This window comes from Phoca vitulina, unplaced genomic scaffold (assembly GCF_004348235.1).
Source record: "Phoca vitulina isolate PV1807 unplaced genomic scaffold, GSC_HSeal_1.0 scaffold4, whole genome shotgun sequence".
NCBI classification, from domain to species: Eukaryota; Metazoa; Chordata; class Mammalia; order Carnivora; family Phocidae; genus Phoca; species Phoca vitulina.
The window spans coordinates 13,823,519-13,843,998 of NW_022589707.1; the positions used below are offsets into that span (position 1 = coordinate 13,823,519).

At 52.0% G+C, this 20,480-nt stretch overlaps 1 protein-coding gene across 1 annotated transcript in view; it reads left to right on the forward strand.

The window, feature by feature from the left end:
• Positions 1 to 9,804, forward strand: part of PLXNA4 (plexin A4) — a 418,730-nt gene extending 408,926 nt beyond the window's left edge. Inside the window, exons 31-32 of the mRNA XM_032401552.1 lie at positions 1,636 to 1,786; positions 2,685 to 9,804. Coding sequence (XP_032257443.1) covers positions 1,636 to 1,786; positions 2,685 to 2,780 — 247 coding nt within the window. The 3' untranslated portion in view covers positions 2,781 to 9,804. The remainder of the gene's footprint in view (positions 1 to 1,635; positions 1,787 to 2,684) is intronic.
• Positions 9,805 to 20,480: the final 10,676 nt, after the last annotated feature.

Here is a 20,480-nt window from a genome sequence, read left to right on the forward strand (position 1 = left end):
TTGGGACGGAGCGAAGGAGCCACAGTGCACAGGACAGGGAACGGAGGGCCCTGAACGTGAGGAGGGCGGGGGGCCGGAGAAGGCTGTGAAGGATGAAGTCCAGGTGAGGCTGAGGGCAGGACGGCCCCATCTGACGCCCCAGGCTCCTCTGAGAAAGGCCATTTCATTAAGCTCTCGTCCCCGGGCCCAGACCTCCTGCCAAAATGCAATCAGCTCAACAAAGCAGTTGGCGAGTGTGTCTGTGTGGGGCCGGGTTTCTGAGGTGGAGGAGGTGCCCTCCGACCGGCCCCTTCCCTTGCCAGAGTGCACAGATTTCATCTCCTTCCCTCTGCCTCCCTCGGAAGGTTTCTAGAATGAACGACAGGTCTGCAGTCACAGCAAGACCGTGGCTTGGGGCAGGGCAGCCATTACAGGCCTCGGCGGCCCAGACATGCTCTGGCAGCAAATTGAACTGTCATTCCATGGCAGGCCCTTGAGCGTGATGGCTAGAGTAACACACGAGTGTCCCCTCTGTCGGCCTGTCACCCGACTCCTGGGCAGGGATGGGGGAAAGGCGGGGGACGGCACAGGACTTATGCATTCATGGTGGGTGCCCTGAGGGACGTGGGCTGCGAATGACACAGGGCCCAGGAGTGAGACTGTCCCAGAGCCTCTGAGGACGCCCCCTCCACTCGCCTGCTCAAGCCCTGAGTTCTGGGAGCTCCCGGGGCCTGTCATTGGCACCTGCGCTTACACAGGTGAGCCAGACCCTCTCCCAAAACTTTGTGCCCCGGATGCATCACTCGCCTCAGCCTAGTCCCTGTCCCCGGCGACCATCCCACCACCCTCCTCCGTTCCAGGTTCTCAGGCTTGCTTTCCCCAGCTTTGAAGCCCTAAGCATTCAGCGCAGGCTGAGCTGGGGTGCTCCCCAATGCCCTGATGTCTCCCTGCTTTTGTGGGTTCCTGGCCCCCTTCCACGGCCCACAGTCAGCAAGCGGCTGGGGGGCGGCGGGGCTGTCTCGGGGACACTGGGGCCCTTCCAGTCCTCATTCGGAAACTGCGCAACTCCCCTCTGGCGGAGGAGCTGGGGTTTGCTGCAGAAAATGTCAAATTGCAGAAATTAAAAATGTAAATGTTGGCATCTAATTAACCAGTTGACAGCGGTGCACCGCGGCAAGTGACAGTGACAGATTGCCTTCTGCCAGCCTCTCTCCCCAAGCAGCCCCCAGCCCCGCCCTCCTCCCGGGTCACCCCCAGAGAGGGGAGGGCATCGATGCAGAGCAACTGCCTGGAAGAGCCTCCGGGCCCTGCGGGGGGCAGCCCTTGCGTCTGTGGGAGGAGGTGTCAGAAGGACACAGAGGCAGACTGGACACTCTTCGGCGGCTGGGAGCAAGCCCCAAGCAGGAGCCAGCTCCCCGTTCACCCTCTGACCATGTCTGGGCCACGTCCCTTCTGTCTGTGCCCCTGCATCCAGAGCTGCAGAGGGCTCTCCCGGGCCAGCCCCAGAAGCGCAGGTGGGAGAGAGCCCACCATGGTCCCCAGGGGGCTGTGCACCGGCATCCACTGGCCCCAGACATCGTGCTGGGAGTTTCCATCTCTCCTCTACTCCGTGTGCACGGCTCCAGCTCCTTTCTTCCCCACTCCCTTCCCCGGCAGGTATTACGCAGACATCGGGAAGATGCCGGCCATCAGCGACCAGGACATGAACGCGTACCTGGCTGAGCAGTCCCGGATGCACATGAATGAGTTCAACGCCATGAGCGCGCTCTCGGAGATCTTCTCCTACGTGGGCAAGTACAGCGAGGAGGTGAGCCTGCTCGGCACCTGCTGGGAAGGATAGAGCGGAGACGGAAAACTCTGCCTATAGCAGTCCCTATGCACAAGAGCACCAGGCATGAACCCCAGACAGCCCCCCACCCCTGCTGGGGAAACGCTCTGCCACCTTGGACTTGGGGGCTGTGCGGCACAGACTGGGACTGTGCCCTCTCCACTGGAGCGGCCCAGGGACACAGGGACCGGGAGTTCCCCCGTTTTACAGCTGAGGCAGTGAGGGTTCAGAGAGGTGACATGTTTTGCCCCAGATCACCTCGCTGGAAACTGGTAGGTCTGTTATTCAGTCCCACATCGCCTGAGTCTGCGTCAAATTCTAACACTTTCTCCCTCACGTCCTCACTGTCATTGTCCTCCCCCAACCATCTGATCTCAGACAGGGCTTTGGCAGACACGATCATTTGGTGCTGATGACCGGGAAAGCATGAGAATGAACTCTGGGAGGCATATTTGTCTGTTAACACACAAGTGAAGCCAAGTGACTTTCTAAATGTGGGCTCTGGGGCCTTGGGGAGCTCATGGAGGAAGATATTCCTTTGTAGGAAGGAGGGGTGGGATTTCTTAATATCTGTGAGACCATGTTCCCCAGAGACCCCGGGCGCCACGCTTCACACGGGGGTGGGGCTGTGTTCACCTGCAGGGTGAACGTGGGCAGCGGAGTGCACACAGACATGCTGATGTCTGTGCCGACCCCCGTGCGCATCGACCCAGGGGTACCCACACCCGCGCGCCCCCGCCCCCCTCCATCCCCGTTAGCCAGGCTGCCTGCGGACCCAGCGACCTCGTGTGCGCCTCTCGCCCTGTCTGTGCACGCCCTAAGAACACATACCTGTATGCACAGACTAGTAACCTCCCTGTTCTCGGCCCTTCAACAGATCCTCGGACCTCTGGACCATGACGACCAGTGCGGAAAGCAGAAACTGGCCTACAAACTAGAACAAGTCATAACCCTCATGAGCTTAGACAGCTGAGAACCGTCCTTCCAGGGCCCCTGGGGGGAGGGACACACCAAGCCGTGCCTCAGTCTAGATTATCATCTTTACCAAGTGCAAGTTCCGACTGGCGTCAGCAGCATCCCCTGAGCAGCGCTGTCTCTCTCTCCGCCTCTTTCTGTCTCTCCCTCCTCCCTGCGTCCCTTCTCTCTCTGTGGCTCTGCCAACACGATGGAACCAGGCCACCGCCCCTCAGTTAGTCCAGGATGGCCAGGCTCACGTGGGGACCCAGCCAGAAGATATCAGTGGGGCTCTCTTTCCCGGCTGGCCGCAGGCTGACCACATCGGATGGAGGAGGAGCCCCAGAGAGAGGACACCCCCATGCCGCTACTCCACCTTCCAACCAGGCTGAGCCTTGGTCTAGGGAAGAGGCAATGAGCTCAGTATTATCTTCACCGGGAAGACATCACCTGGCTCTCTCCCTTCCCCTGTATCCACCTCCAGGGCATCACCTGGCTCTCTCCCTTCCCCCATATCCACCTCCAGGGGGTCCGCCAGGATGTGGGCCCGTTGCAGCTCTGAGAAGAAGGGCCACAGCTCCTGCGCATGGAGGACTGGGGGTTGGGAGGGGGGACGAGTTGGGAGGTGACTTTCGAGCCGCCTCTCACCTGTTGGGTTGGCCTCCAGAGGCCACCTTGTCCCCTTGCGGTCTTCTTGGAGCCCTTCCAAGTGCTCCTAGGGACCTGCCTGCCTCGCCCCCTCCCCTGCCTATGGAAAGCCAGACAGGAGAATCAGCAGTTACATGCCACCGCAGAGACCCTCCTAACCTTCGAGTCTGGCTCAGAGCAGCAGAAACGTCACGTGGAGGGGGAGAAAGGGAAAGAGAGTCACATCCACCCTGGAAGCAGAATTTGTTGTTTTCCATTCACCCCCGCACGCAACTGAAGCACGTCACGGGCCTCATCCATTGCCAGATCGTCGATGCTGTCTAAGGAAAGCACCTGCAGCCTCCTCGGTCGGCGCTCATCAAGGGTCAATGTAAAATGCAGAGTACATCCAGGAGATTCTACCTCCAGCCACCTTTCTTGGCTCCGTCCCCACCACCCTTCCTGAGAACTCTATAGAAGGCTGGGCAGAGAGCTGAGCCCCGTCCCCCTGCAGAGCCTGGTGCCATTGCTATGCAGATGACTTTGTCCAGACCTCCTTGGCAAGGACTCCTTCACCATCCGCTGTCTCTTTAGTCCCTGCCCTTCCTCACCTCCTCCCCAGTCATCACGGAGAGAACCACGCTCAAGCACAGCCTCACGGGAGACAAACCCAAATGCCAGGCACACCTAGCCGCCAGCTCGCCACATCCGGGAGGGACCAAGGACTCAAGCTGAAGGACCTGGCCAACAACGACAGAAGAGACATACAACGGACCTCGGCCCTGGCGTCTGTTTCTCCATCTGTCCTTCCATCTCTGGATCTCTCATTTCAGCCTGTCAGGCAAATGTACGCTCAGACATGGGTGAGCAGGGGCTGTGGTAAGAGACGGTCTAATGGAGGGTCATGGAAACCTGAATCTTGAAGGGCCCTTAGTTGCCATCTGGCCCAGTTTCCCACCCTAAGCCAGATTCTCTCCTAGCAGCCCTGGTGGCTAATTGTACACCGCTCTGGGGGACAAGGAGAAGCATCATGTAAGGTGTGGCTGAGAGTGAGGGTTCCAGTCTTGCCTTCACTCCCTGAGCATCAGATATCCATCCCTGTCACCCACTCAAAGTGAGCCCCAATTGGAAAGGGGAAGGAACCACTCCATTTCCAGCAAAGTCCATGGAGCACCCTGTACTTTTAAGAACTCTGGCCCCTTTGGATAGGTGTGTGTGTGTGTGTGTGTGCACCCCAGGAGCAGGCAGAGAGCTCAGAAGGATTTCTGGTCCTGTGGAGGGGACCCTGAAGTGATTCCCTTACGCCACCCTTGCTCATTCATTCTGTAGCTTGAGGACATTTCAACACTAGCTTTCAGCGCTGAGTGCTGGGGGTGGAGAAGGAGAGTCACCTGTCGGCAGGAAACCAGGCTGCTCAGCGCCCACGGGAGGCCGGGACTTGACTGGAAGCTGGGTGGAGGGGACCCACAGCAGGGCAGCATGTGACATCAAGGAGAGGACAGATGGGGACAAAACACCAGTAGCCTAACCACGGAAAGAGGAGAATGGGGAAAAGATACCCATCGAGGGGGAAAAATAACCAAAGGTTTTGGCAAATGAAGTGCCAGGTGAAGAAGCTTGGGCTTTCTACCCTCGACCCTTTTATTTCCTCCCGAGAAGCCACAGGCCCTGGCCAGAGAGGAAGCACGAGGGGGGGCGGGCAGAGGAAGCACTGCAGCCGCCAAGCTGTATTTGCACACGTGAGGGGGTGGGGAGGAGAGAGACACAAACATATTTAACACAGATTCGCTGAGTGGAAGCTGAGTGTGTGTGTGAGCGCATGTGTGAGCGAGTGTGTTTGGTTTATTTTTTAAGTTTTGCACAGAGAGAAAAAATGAACAGGCAGAAAAGAAGACTGTTATCATGGTTCTGCTGAAGCTTTTATTTTTTACCGGATTATTATTATTATTGTTATTGTTCCTTTGTCGGTACAGAACTTCCCCCCCCCCACCCTGCCCCTGCCCCGTTTTGTCGTAAGAGAAAATTCTCAGACACCTCAGAGAAACCTCAATGTCAGGAAGAAAGAGGAGAGGACAGTCTCCTGGTTCTCCTTTCTCCTGGTTCAGAAGGGGGTTGGGGCAGATTTTACTTTAATTGCTGGGAGGGGGGTCGCTGCTGGTGTTTGTTTGCCGAAGTCTCTGCGGCCTGCTTGGGCTCGAGAAACAGGACACAATCACCCAGAGCTGCAACCCATCTTGCCCCACAAAAATTCTCTTTCCTTTCTCCATTCGTTTTCCATTTTTTTCCATTTGGATTCGTGGTGCACGTGTGATTCAAAGTAAAGACAAGGCAGCATTTTCAAAAAGCTGTCCTTGGCTCCCCACGTTCTTTCCAAAACTCCCCTTGGGGTCCACGATCTCCTCCTGACAGGCCAGAGACCCCGAAAGCTGCCCCGGGGGTGCGGGCACGGGGACCAGCACACAGCAGAGAAGGGAGCTGGGCAAACTGGTCCGGTGGAAGGGAGGTCCCCTCAAGGCCTCCCTCCCCCGTGGCAGTGAATTTGCAGGGTCATAACTCTGTTTAAGGTGGAATCTTTATCTAACTTCTTGAGTCCCGGGCAGAGAGGAAGAGAGAAAAGGCCCATCTCCTCTCACCTCCCCCTTCAACCGCCTCCTGCACCCTCCAGCCCTTGAGACCATCAGGGTCAAAATGGCGCCAGGAGATCACACAGAATAACTGACCTAGGTTAGATGGGGATTTTGAATGTAGGAGAGAGATGGGCTGAAGCTGGGGTGGTGGGAGGCAGGGAGCTTTATGGGGTCCTGAATTTAAAAGGACCGATGGATAGAAGCTGAGACAGATGGCTGCAGGCAGGTCATTGCTCTCGGGGGGCACAAGTCTCCCCACATGTGGGCTTTGCCATTCTTTGTCCTTCCACATAAGTAGAGACCCCAACATTTCTTGGTAACAGCAAATAGTACCACTAAGTGAAGTTGGCTACTGTGTCAGTTAATCCCTCAGGAAAATACTTTTTCTTGCCTTCTTTCAATGTGGTTTTAATTTGGGGGCGGAGGACTGCCTGAGCGTCCACAGGCCAAGGTAGGGTCGCACCCCACAGCAACATGAACACCCGGAGTCAGCCCGAGAGCCTCCGTCTTGTGAGCCCATGGGCCGAGGAGTCAGGCCCGAGGTGCTTGAGCAGGGCTATGGTCTGAGAGAGGAGTCCTTTTCGATAATCCCAGAGTGAAGCAGACTCTCCAGGACTGTGCCAGGCAGAAGCGGGAGTCGCTGATCGGTAAGGCCGCTGACCTGGTCCACTCGGGCCCGGGTCTCACCCCCAGCCCGAGGCTAATGTGGAGGTAGTGCCCCAGCAACCCCTCTCCCCCCACCCGAGCTCCTTGTGCTCGTGTTCCCCTTGCATGTCTGGCTTCTGAGAGTGTCCCTCCCCCGCAGAGGCGAATGTGTCCCCTCGCCCCCCTCGCCCACAGCTGCACACGGAGTCACAGACCTCACAGCCCAGCCCCACCCCGGGGCAGCTCTAGGCCCCTGTCACCAGCCCGGCACTGCCTCCCTGAGTGATTGGGGGTCCCCAGTCCCACCTGGGCCCTGGGGATCCCCCATCAGAAGAGCCACAAGCAACGATTTCCCAAAACAACCTCCACTCCGAGAGGCAAGTCCTGCTGATATTTCCAGCACCCTCAACAGCCATGCGCTTTGACCTAACAGGGGAAGCCCTGTTTTCCATCTGTCTCCTTTCTCAGGAATTAGGGGACACTTCCTTTGGCTTCACAGGATGTGAAGTCAAATACTTAACCTAGTGAAGGTTAAAGTTAATTATTCTTAAAAATAAACTTCCCCACCTCTGAGAGAGCAAGGAGGGAGGGGAAGAGGCAGGGAGGTTCTGCAGGCCGGAGGCCCATAGACACCCCTTTCGTGGCCCTTCCAGGAATGGGCCGCCCCAACAAGTGGTCCCAGCATGGGTCTGAAAGGCCTCCGAGAGGCATTTCTAGGCATGCATAACCTCCAGGTACCAGAGTCCCCAGGAGAAGACCCTGCCCCAGGCTGATCTTGGCTCCTTCCTGGCCTTTCCTCTTGCTCCTAGTTCAAACCAAGGACCTCCTGTCAGCCCCCCACGCCTCCTGTCAGTATTCAGTACAGGTGACTGAGGGCCCCTGACCCCGCAGCCTGTCCCTTTTTCTTTAACCTGTATGTGGACTGTTTACTTGGAGTCTGAGGTTATTTTTTGTTTGTATATGTTAAGCGTTGGAGATTAAGGAGGGAGCCCAGGTGTGGGTGTCAAGTCCAAACTGCTGGGAGGAAGAAACAAAACTCTTCACCTGTGACTTGTGAGGGATGAGGAGAGCCTTGGGGCTGAGGAGGGGGGCTCCCCTGTTGTTAAAAAATGGGTCAGGATATTCCCCAGGTGTGGACATGCCTGGGGAAGCAGCCTCCATGGCTGCTAATATTCTTGGTGCTTCCCGGGCACCTGGGATGGCTAAAGCCTGCGATGCTGGCCCTCTCCTCCCACAGGTGTGGCCAATGAGAGCCCTTACAGAGCGGGGAAGCTGGGGTACAGCCACAGGTGACGCGGAGAGGTAGCTCCAGGGGGAGGCTGGGAAACCATGAGCCTCTGCTCTCACGGTGCTCCGAGAGCCGCAAAGCCCTCCGCTGGAAAACAGAGAAAACATTCCTCCCGTTCACAAAGGAATCTCTATAGTAAAAGTTTCAGACTTTCAAGAGAGACCCCCTTTTTTTTTAAACTACAAGTCTTTGCTCCCTGAAAAAAAAAATTTTTTTTTTAATTAGGGGAAGTTATCCAACTTTATAAAATATACAGGATTTTTTGGTTGTAAAAGTGATACATACTCATTAGAGTCCCAATTAAATTCCGTGAGTAGACTGGTGACTAACCCAGCTAAGCAAAGCTAAACAAAACAAGATCCCTAATAAATGAAAAGAGGTTTCTGTCCTCATTGGCAGAGATAGTGAGGTGGGAGGGGGGCCGTATGTCCTCTGTCCGGTGTGCCCCCCTTTCCTTTCTCCTCACCTCCTTTCGCTTTGTCCAATCTTGGCTCTCTGGGCTGCCCCTGGTGTTGCTGAGCCCCCCTGCCATCCCCATCAGCTTCCTTCAAACTGTAGGGATGCCCAGTTCAGGACTGGTCATGGAGGGACCAAGGCCCCTCCCCTGAGAGTGCAAATGCTCATGGCAAATAGACACGTTCTATGCAGCTCATCTTCTACCATTTCTTTTTAACTGGAATTAGAACTTCTTTTGTTAGTATCTTTGATCTTATGACTCAAGCACATTTTGGAAGGGCTCCCTTCCAAGAGTGGAATTCAAAACAGAGGATACAGTTAAAGAGCAGTGCAAAGGACACTTAACCAAGCACGACCGCTTACCAGATAGGACTAGTGGCTGCGGTTCAGGCCCATGACCAAGATGCGATGCACGTCTCGTGTGCTCTCCTTCCTCCTCCCTTCCCTGATGTTCTCCCCAGCTGTTGGCTCGTTAAACCTTCTGTTCTTTAAAAAGAAAAGCTAGTTTACCTCAAAGAATCTTGTTTCCATTTGGAAACCAATGACTTTGTGTTTTAGAGTAGATGACCCTCCCCCCGCCATCACTCCCTGCCTGGGTCTGGTGTCCCTGAGGCCTGAGGTCCTTGCTTAGTCATGCAATGGCGATGCTGAACAAGAACAAGACCCCCAGGCCCCAACATGGACAGGAAGGATTGGGTGCAGCTGGCCTCCTCCCCACCTGAGCTGGTAAGGACCAGCCCATCTCTTCCAGCAGGGTCCTGCCCAGTTACCATAGTAACCAGCAACTCCAGGGTACCAGCTACAGAGAACGGCTCAGTGAGCCGAGGCGTAGGTGGAGCAGAGTCTGGCCTGGTCTCACAACCCAGAGTCAAGTCCGATGCTGGAGGGAAGAGGAGAAACAGGGAAGGATGAGCGGGTGGTTTGAGGAACAGGCGGAGGTCTTTGAGTCTCGGCGAGAGGCCGTTGAAGGAGGTAGGGCAGGTCTCTCCTGCTCTGGTCACCCCCTTCCAGCCCCACCCCACCTCTGTTTCCATAAAGCTCCCACCTTGAACACTGGCCCTTTGTTAGAACAGAGCAAAACATATCTTTAGACAACAGTGTTATAATGAGCCTCAAAGATAGGTGGATGGAATCTAGTAGAGGAAGAGGGTCTTCTGGTTTTGATTTTTAAAAAAGAGTATCCTAGTAAGATTAAAAAAAAAGATTTAAAAAAATAAAAGTTTTTAAAAAGGAAACCTATGCTATTTAAATTGGAGCCCAGTTGTAACTTGGTAAAGGCAAGCTTCTGTACCTTTGTTATAATTAATTGTATACCTGTGTATGTAAATATAAGGCATTCCTATTTTGCAGTTCAGAACAAAAAAAAAAAAAAAACCTATTTGTAATATAGAATAAAGTTTATTAAAAAATAATAAAATGCAGTTTGGGATTTGGGTCTTTTTTCGTGTCTGGCTAGAAGCGGGGAGAGGGGAAGGTTGGCCGTAAGTAGGCCTCCACGGCGCACAGATGAGTCAGCTTCTCTCTCCAGCTCCATGGTATCTAAACTCAACCACCAGAGGTACGCTCTTTTACTTAGGGCTCTGTCTGCAGTTACCAAGCAGACCTCTCTGGAGGTGATAACGCACGCTACCAGCCGTGCTGTCAACAGTCATCTCTCCCCCATGAAGCCGGATCAACCTCTGAATCCTTCTCAACACGGCCCTCCAGGCGCACACTACGAGGCCGCCAGAGCTGGTGCCAGAGAGGACACGAGTTGCCGTCCCTGCTGTAAGTCTTCTTGGCAAGCTACGCCTTAGTGTAAGTGATTTCATCAGTCTCTCCCACCTCCAGCATTTGGATAGAGGGTGGAAATCTTGAACCCAATTGCACCTCCGGTGTAGAAGCAGGATAGGGAGAGAAAGAGAACGGGAAGGGTGGCAGTGGAAGCGGGAGCAGGGATGGCTGTCCACCTGCCACCTGCGTCCGTCTGTGGTCCACGCTGGCCTCCAGGGGGTAGCGTGAGGGGGAAGGGAAGCCCAGGAACTCTGCGTCCTCTGCGTTCACCTGGCTGCCCTCGGACAGATCCTTTTGTCTCTCTGAGCTCAAGGCAGCAGCCAGAGAAGGTTGAGCTCCATGTCTCCGACGGCCTTATAATTCAAAGTGAAATCCATGAGAAGAGAACAGGAAGGAAGCTGGATGAGGATGGAGAGACAGAAACAGCGAAGCGGGGAGAGTAAGTGAGGAAGAGGGGTTAGGAGACGGAGTGGGGAGAAGTGAGACAGACCCCGGGCCGACAACAGCAAATCCTGTCCTCCCCACCTCCCTGCCTCCCCCGACCCCCAGCCCTCAGGCTCCTCCAGCCTCCAAAGCAGAGCCCCCGGGGTGTCACCAAGATGGGACCTCTGGGGGCCAGAGAGAAAGGGCAGGAGGGGACTTGGTGCGAAGTCCGTGAGTCCTGGCTTGCCCCGCACCTTCCAAAGGAGAGCCCTCCTGAAATGAGGGGCAAGCACGCCTCCCCAGCGATGCTCCCTCCTACAGCCAGTGACCAGGGAGCTCTTCAACCTTGGGACAATGAGGGAACAGATGACACCTAGGAGGAAAGGTGGGAATTGGTGACCTCATGACCCAGCACAAACTCATGGACTGAGAACTGGTGGTGTTTTTTTTTTCAGTAGTTCCAACTGACAGGGAAAGGATATTTCTCTCTTTTCCTAAATAACGAGGCAGGCCATGGTAGGGATGATGGTCTCAGTCCAAAAGTTCAAATCAGATTCCACACATGATCCAGTTCCTGCCACGCCCACTGACTCCTTCACCTGCATGATGTCATGCTTCAGCACGTCCAGCCACCACGACCTGGAGCCGACTGCTTCTCTGGGATCTGGTTTCCTTCTCCACGATCTGAAGACACTTCTAACTGCTCTATGAAACCCAGGAGATCGTGCGGAAGGCTGATTTAGAGAACAAAAGTGAGAAGATCCTGAGCACCACAAAGGGTCACACGTGCATTTGGTGTCATCATTAGTCATAAAAATGATATCGTACAGACAAAAGAGTGGATCCGGCCCAGGGCCTCAGTCACAAGTTTAGAATGGATGCCATATTAGTCGGCTCAGGCCGCCGTAACAGAATACCAGACTGGGGGGCTTACATAACAGACATTTGTTTTCTCGCGGTTCTGAAGGCTGGAAACCCAAGATCAAGGTGCCAGGATTGGTTTCTGGTGGGAGCTCTCTTTCAGGCTTGCACAGAACTACCTTCTGGGTCCTCGCATGGTCTTTGGGCGCACACGCAGAGAGCTCTCTGCTGGCTCTTCTTATAAGTCCTATCAGGTTAGGGCCCCACTCTTAGGGCCTCATTTAACCTTAATTACCTCCCTAAAGGCCCTCTCCCTAAATTCAGTCACATTGAGGGTTAGCACTGAATTTGGGGGTGGGGGAAGGACACAATTCATTCTGTAACAGATGCCTTATTTATTCACTGCCAAAAAGTGAATATCTAGCATCTTATGAAAAGGGACATGAATATATTTTGATTGTTAGACTGCAAGATTGTTGAAGGCAGAGACCGTACCAGCTGAATTTATGTTACCCAAGCTTAGCAAGTGTCCAGCACAGAGCGAGTGTTCAGTAAATGATGAACGGGTGGCGGGAGGAATGTGGGCAGGGTATGTGGTATGTTGTTTGTTTATTTTAGAGACACAGAGAGAGCGTGTTCGACCGGGGCAGGGTGGGGGGATGCAGAGGGAGAGAGAGAATCTCAAGCAGGCCCTACGCCCAGTGCAGAGCCCGACATGAGGCTCAGTCTCACGACCCTGAGGATCATGACCTGAGCCAAAATCAAGAGTTGGGCACTTAACCAACTGAGCCACCCAGGTGCCCCCAAGCCAAGGCTGTTTTAAAACATAACCTATAGCTTTCTATATACTTGGATTTTGATCAATGGTCAACTTCCAGGAAAGCAGAGAACTCGTCCTTACTAGGGGCACAGACCATGTTCTCAACACAAGTCCTACTCAAGATGGCAGCCCCCCTTAGGACAAACAGCAATGTCTCACAAGGCCTAGAAAGGCCCGTCCACACATAGATGCACTTACTGCTGCCTGATGCTAAGAAAGGCCTGACCCCCCTCTGAAGTGCAGGCTGGGGAGGAACTCATGCCCCCCAACCGGAGAGGGGCCCTTCTTGTCCCTGTTCCACATTGGAGCACAGACCTGGGCCACGGTCCCCAGCCATTTCCTGATTAAGCCTATCTAATTCTAGGGATGCAAAGGCAGGGCCTGGGGGCAGAGGAAGCCAAGGGGTCATGGAGGGGAAGCTGGCAGGTCACTAGGGATGCACTCTCTGCCCCCTTCACCAGGAGCACATCCAGTTTCCTTCCCTAAAAGGACCAGATCCCCCCGCAGTGCCAGCCTGCACTGCCCCCAACTCCACACTGCATCTCATCCCTTCTTCCTCTGTAGTTTGCCTCTGGGGGCAAGCCACTCACTCAGAACTTTGTGAGCACACCCAGCCACCCAGTTGGACTTCAATGCCCCAAACCAGTCTCCTAATCCCCCCTCTGCAACCCGAACATTCTCTACATAGAGCAATGGTGTGACCCTGGGTGAGTTCCTAACCAGCTCCAAATCTCGATTTTCTCATCTGTAAGGATGAGAAAAATAACACCTTCCTCACAGAAGATCGAGGGAAGCAAGGGTTACAGAGCACTTGGAGCAAGTCCCAACATCTCATGAGTTTTTAGTGGACCGTAGTTTTTGGCACTGAGCGACAGCCTTCTTGAAGAAGAATCCCGTGTGTTCTCTCTCCGGCCCTAGCTTGTGGGACAGCATATGGTAGTCACCCTAAAAATGTTCGTGAAATAAATGAATAGAGTCAACAGTGCCAGGCTCTTTCAACTGCCCAAATCCTGAAATGCAAGTAGAGACAAAAGCTTCCCAATAAAGTATAGAAATGAAGAACTAAAAACGGTAAGTGCCTCAGTTTCCCCCCAAAGCAGAGCTTGAGACAAGGGCTTGTGAGCAGGTGGCTGATTTGGGGAAGTGGTCCTGAGAAACAGAAGTGGGGGCAGGGGAATGAGGACAAGCCAACTCAAGGGTGAGCCATCGAGCGGGTCCCCACTGTGGGCAGCAGGACGCTGTCTCCCTCGGGCCCCTCAGAACAGGAGAGTGGCCCCTCAGAATGTGCTCACAGGTCGCGCATGGGCCATTTGCCCCACAGACTCCGAGGTTTGCAAGTCTGCAGGAATGGCTACTTGGGTTCCCCACCACCACCACCCCCCGCCCCCAGGGACCTGAGGGGTAGGAGCAGAGCAGCTCAGGAAGAACACCAGGTGGACGCAGGGTCTGTCTCTCAGGCAGGTGCCCTCAGGCTACTGTGCCTGCCCCCTCATTGCTATGGCAACAGCCAGGGTTGAAAGGTGGGTCAAGAGGTTAGAAGGTGGACACAAGGAAGTCTGCAGCACAACGCAGAGTCCTTTAAAACCCTTCATAATTCTATAAAAGCAAGATTAAAGTCATTTCAAAAAGTTGCTTTCTCGGTAAGAGCCCTCACTTTTCCTTCTACCTCTTCACTGTTGTGTCACTTCTGTCACCGGCTCCAGGCGCGACCTTTGTACCTCCTTCCCATTATTCCCCATGTCTTATTCCACCTTGAAAGTTGTGACACGTGCGAGATAAGGAAAGACCATCGAAGTGACGCCGAGACGCGGGTGCTGGTGAGGGCTGGACTCGCGCACTGGCTCGGTGACTCATCAGATTCGCAGGTGACTTTTCAGAAGGACTTGTTGCTAATGTAAACTTCCCGGCACCTTCCGCCTTTCTCCTGCGCATCACCCAATCAGCACCTCATCCCGGAGGCTGTAGCCTCTAATTGTCTCTAATGCACCACTCAGCACTTTATTTTAACAGATCAATGCTGATATGTACTTGATAATTTTATTCCCTAAGAATTTTACCTTCCTTTATGCCTCCTCATCTCAATTAATAGACCAGGTTTTACATTTATTCTGAACTGAACACTGACTACGGAGTAATAAGATAAATGCCCACAGTTTTCTCTGAAGTACTAGGCCACAAGATCGGGTACTTGTGGAAGATAACATCATGAAGCCAAACTGATCCTGAAGACAAGGTTTCTAAATGACCGTAGTCTTCTGTATCCTATCAATTAAAAAAAAAAAAAAATTAGGTCCTTTCATAAATGTAGTGCTGATAAGATACTTGGAGTAGAGAAAGAAGAACCCAAGAGCTGGGTAGGGCTATAACCCTGATTCAATGCCCGATGACTGAGGGTTGTCACTTCCCAGGCCACAAAGACTTCCTCAGAGAGATGATTTCATAAAGTGAAATCATTCATTCAATGCTCAGGATCCAGCCTTATGCAGTAGTTGCCATTACTATACCCATTTTATAGATGAGCACACTGAGGCTCACATCAATAACCACTTCAGTGCCTGACATGGTGAGTAATAGAGCTAAGAGAGCTGACATGTGAGCCTAGGTTTCTCTGCCTCGGACACAAATGCTCTTAGTGTTGCGCTGTTATAACAGACATTAAACAAAGTCCCTCTCTCCCCCATTGATGGGTGGACTGATTTTCACCATAGTATTGGAAATACAAAGGACACTGCAGAGAAAAATGAGCAAAGATGGGTACTGGGTTGCAGCTGAGAACTGAAGCAGGGAGGGAAGAATAGAATTTGAATGGGAATTTAGCTGACAGGACCGCCATTCCCAGGGATGAGACCCTGGCAGGATGCACCACAGCTACGGAGGGCTCCAATCTCCAAAACACCACACCTAACTGCGGGCTTGTGTGACCTTCAACAAGTCTGTCTCTCTGCCTCACTCCCCTCATCTGTGAAGTGGAAATAATTTGTGAGAAAGTTGTACAAGTTAAGTGCAATTATGTGCACAATGTCTGACGCATAGTAAGCACACCTCAGGAAAAGTAGCTATTTTTAACAGCGCCTCACTGACTTGCCATTGAAACCTGCTTCTGGTGGCCCTTTTGTTTTTTAACTCCGGATGTGACAGATGCTGCAATTAGAGCCAGGGGAGGGTAGGCATACGGGTCGTACCCCCTCCTCCTCCCATGGGCACATCTCAGCTGGAGGAAGGTCAGTGCCACCTCCCTCAGCAAATGGGCTCTTCTCAGTCTTTGAGCTCTTCTGTGGCCCTGCTGTGTGTTTCCTCCCTGATGAAAGGCTGATGGTCGCCATTTTGTAAAAGGACCAATTGCAGACATGGCCCAACAAGGGAGAAGCAGGGCATCCTCACGCCCCTCCACCTCATCCAAAGAGAGATCCAGGGTCCTTACTACGTGGTTCCAAAGCACCTTGCAGAATGTCACTGTCCCCCACCCCAACAGAACCCCACAGACCCCCTTCCACCTGGTGTTTGGGTCCTGTAGCTCTTCAGCTGTTCTCTTCAGTCTCTGTTCCCTGGAGCTCACTTTGGCGGGATCTCTAACATTAAGACCCAGCTGTCAGCACCCAGCACCCCTCATGTTGCCCAGAGAGCCTAAAGGGCCTGCTTAAAACCTCCACCAAGGGACTCTCCCATCGCTGACAACCAGATTGCCCTTCCTGGGGGCCCCGAGTAAGAGCTCAGGCCAGGCTGGACCAAAGAGCAGGCCAGTGTGTTATGAGGCTGTAATTCCATCAAAGGACTTCTGCAGAGATTGTAAACTCACGTCCCAAGTCTCCTGTGCCCCGGCCCCTTTTTTCCCCAGAGTGATTTATGACCCTATAATTCTGAGGCGGGACTGCTTATTTCACATAATCCAAATATTTTCCTAAGGCAATACAGGTCCTCCTCTCCGCTTCGAACTTCCTACCTCACAGCTCAAGAGTGGCAACAGCGCCGCCTAGTGGCTGGAGGCCTTGGCGGGCTCCTGGGTGGGTCACAGACCGCACCCTTTCTGCTACTTTGTAAGAGGGGGACATCTGCTTTGAGATGGCGTGCGGAAACCCACGTCACGCCTGAAACCAAATGGGTATGAAGAGTCTCTCCGGGGGGTTCAGGGACGTGCAGATGTGGCCCAGGAGGGACTTAGAAAGCGTTGATTTCCACGGCCCCGCCGATTCCATTGACAAGCATTTATTGAGTCCCGGCTTATGCGGCGCTCGCTACACATCCGGCCAAGCCCAGCCTTCTCTATGGCTGTGCTCTTGCCCTCCAGATCCCTGCAAGTACTAACGACTGCGGGTAAATCTTCCACCGTCACCACAGCCCTTCCTGGCCCGATGCACACCCTGAGGCCAATGGAACGGACCTCGCCTGACACTATAGTTTACGTTTGTGCCTTTATGGTCTGCCTCTCCCATTAGAATACGAGCTTCCTGCAGGCAGGGACTTTTCTCTGGTTGGGTTCTGCTCCATCTTCAGCATCTGGAACAGTGCCTGGCCCCAAGTAAGCGCTCTAGAAATGTCTGTTGAGTGGATGAATGAAGACCTGAGCAAGGGAGTGAGTCCGTGAAGTGGCTGGCTGGTCTGTGGCGCTGACCCCAATCAATAGCAGTGAAACAGAGGCAGGAAAGGGGGCGGAGCTGGTATAGGAACCTTCCTACCATCTTCCCGATTGCCAACTCTGTTTGGAGTGGAGGCCCACAGACAGCGGGTTGCTTCGTGTCTCTCCTGGAGCTGGTACTGGGATCGGGCCAGCGTGGGACCCCTGAAGGGTACTCCCTCCAGCTGTGTGGAAGGCCTCTTCCTGTCAGCTACCTCAGTGTCCTCCATGGAAAGCTGCATCACTGGGCCCCCGGGCATCTGGCACTGGGACGGAGACAACAGCTAAGGCCTGCAGCTCTGCAGAGGGGCGGCCACCCTCTCGGGCTCAGACTCCTCCTCCCCACCTTCCTGACTTCCGCGCCCGCCCGTGCCTGCTTTTTCCCTTTAAGATCTGCTCTCTTCCCCTGGGGGCGGCTGGTAACTATGGAAACGTCAATTAGGCTGTTTTGCCCAATGTCTCTAAAAAGGGCCGAGTGCAGGCGGCAAGCAGCCCCCGACTTCCCAGAGACCCAACCTGAGCTCATCCGTATGTTGTTAGGACTCACCCCTTCAGCATTTACGAAAATGCTCCTCGAGCTACTTGTGATGAAAGACCAGCTTCTCTTTGTAAAAATGTCCAATTCATCACAGTCCTATGTTTTTGTAAAACACCATGAAAACAAATTAGAAAAATGAAATGAAAACCACAAAAGCTATACAACATACAAGCCCCAATTCTATAACATAAATTTAAGAGGCCTAAGAGTACTATAGCTATAAAAGTTTCTCGGTGCCTACTCTCGGTTTCCATGCTCTATCACCGTGGGTGAGTTATCAGTTTGTGGACAGACTACAGTAACAGACCACACGTTGAATAGCCCTGACCCGGAACCCCAGGGAAAGGGTGCAAGGTGCCACCCAGGGCCTCCCCCTCATCCAGGTGCATCTCTGACCCACCCTGCTGACCCAGTCCTGCTTTGGCCTACACGCAAGCATGCCTCAGCATGGAGGGTGGGGCCTCACTGGGAATACCGTGGAAATGTCTGCACCTGAACTTGAGCCAATGTGTGAGAGAAGCAGCTACAGACGCCTTGCCGTGCCCGGAAGTGCTCCTCAACAGCCAGGAATCTGCGACTTGATCATCCCAGCCAGGAGAGGCTTTCTGCCCACCTTGAATCCCTGGATTCCAGTATGGGATTTGATGGTGCAGACCAGGGGTCACTCAGAGAGGGTCTGACCGAGTTTATACTGCCCTGTGATACACCAAATAACCCCACCACTTTCCACCCATGTCTTCTACTGGAACGAAGATTGCTGTTCCCAGGACCTGGATGGACATCCATCTTTTTTTCTACCTGACCTCTGAGCCCCCTTCCTCTTTTAAAAAATGAAAGTACTCAGGGGCACCTGGGTGACCAAGTCAGTTAAGCGTCTGACTCTTGGTTTCAACTCAGGTCATGATCTTGGGGTCGTGAGATCGAGCCCTGCATTGGGCTCGGCACTGAGCATGGAGCCTGCTCATGATTCTCTCTCTCTCCCTCTGTCCCCCCCCCCCCCACACTGCCCACTGGTGCACTGGCTCTATCCCTTTCTCTCTCAAAATAAATAAATAAATAATATTTTTTGGTAAGCAACTTAAGGTATACTTGTTATAAGTAATTACACAAATATTGAGTAGAGTGCTATGACTTTTTACACATGTATGCCAACCAGATGAAGATCTAGAATACATCCATCCCCCCAGAAAGTTCCCTCATGCCTTTTCCTAGTAGATACTTACTTTTCCCTACCCCCTTAGCTAACTACTATTCTGATCTTTATAACCATAGATTAGTTTTACGTTATTTTCATATAAATGGGGTCAAACAGTGTATATTCTTTTTTTTTTTTCTTTCACTCAGTATAACGTCTGTGAATTCTTCTATGTCATGGCCTGGTATCTGGGTTCTTTCTTATTGCTGTGTTGTAATCCGTTGCTGCTGTGAATATTCTATGATTTTGGGAAGCGCACCTATTTGGTTGCTTTCAGATAAGTATCTACTAGGGTAACTGCTGGGTCATAGAGTAGACTACATTTAGGTTTTAAGTACATACTGCCCAAAAGTTTTCCAAAGTGAGCAAATTCATACTTCCATCAGAAATGTCTGAGAATTCAGATTGCTCCCCATCTTTGCAAGACTTGGTTCTGCTGTTCTTTTCATGTTTGCCATTCTGGTGGGTGTTTAATGGTGTCTCAGTGTTGTTCTAATTGCAGTCCTCTGATGAATAATAGTGTTGAGGACCTTTTCATATGATCATTGGCCATCTGGATATCTTCTCTTATAAAGGACCTGTTAGTTCTTTTGCCCTTAAAAAAATCAGATTCTTTATTAGATGTGCTTTGAATATCTTCTTCTAGTTTGTGGCTTACCTATTCACTTCCTGAATGATGACTGTTGATGGGAAAAAACAAGATCCTATTTTAATGTAGTCCAATCTGTCCCTCTGCTCTTTTAGGGTCTGTATTTCTGAGTGCTGTTTGAGAAATTCTGGCATACCCCCAAGGTCATGAAGACATCCCCTATGTTTTCTTCCAGAAAAGGTTGGATCTTTCACATTTGGGTCTATGATCTACCAACTACTACTTTTCGTCTATGGTACTGAGGTAAAGGACAAAGCTCATTTTTTTTCTCCACAGATACCTAATTGCTCCAGTACCATTTATTGAAAAAAAACATCTTTTCTCCACTGATTTTCAGTGGAGCCTTTGTTGTAAATCTTGTAACTGAATATGTGTGGGTCTATTTCTGGATTCTCTATTCTGTCCCATTGGTCGGTCTATTTGTCTCTCCTGCACCAATACCACACGATCTTAATTGTTACAGCGCTATAGTAACTCTCAAAACCTCTTCTTCAATCTCTCTCACCAGTGTTTTACAGTCTTTAGTGTAGAGGTCTTGCACATCTTTTGTTGGGTTTATTACTAGCTATTTGATATTTTTGATGCTACTGTAAATAACATTTTTTCTATTGTGGTAAGAAACACATAATGAAATCTACTACCTTAAACAAAAGTACAATAGCGTTAACTATATGCATATTGTTGTGCAGCAGATCTCTAGAACTTTTTCATCTTGCACAACTGAAACTCTATCACTGAACAACACCCCATTTCCCCCTCTCCTCAGGCCCCAGGAACCACTTTCTACTTTCTGTGTCTATGTATTTGACTACTCTGGGTTCCTCATATAAGTGGAATCATATTGTATTTGTCTTTTTGTGACTGGCTTATTTTACTTAGCATAATGTCCCCAAGGTTCACCCATATTGTAGTGTATAACATGATTTCCTTCTTTTTTAATGCAGAATAACATTCTAATGTACGTATAGACCACATTTTCTTTATCCACCCATCCATCAATAGACATTTAGGTTATTTCTACCTCTCATCTATTGTGAAAATATCTCCTTGATATCCTGTTTTCAGCTCTTTGGGATATATACCAAGAAGTGAGATTGCTGGATCACACTGCAATTCTATTTTTAATTTTTTGAGGAACCTCCGTACTGTTTTCCATAGCAGCTGCATCATTTTACATTCCTTGTAAATAGCATTGAAAAAATCTC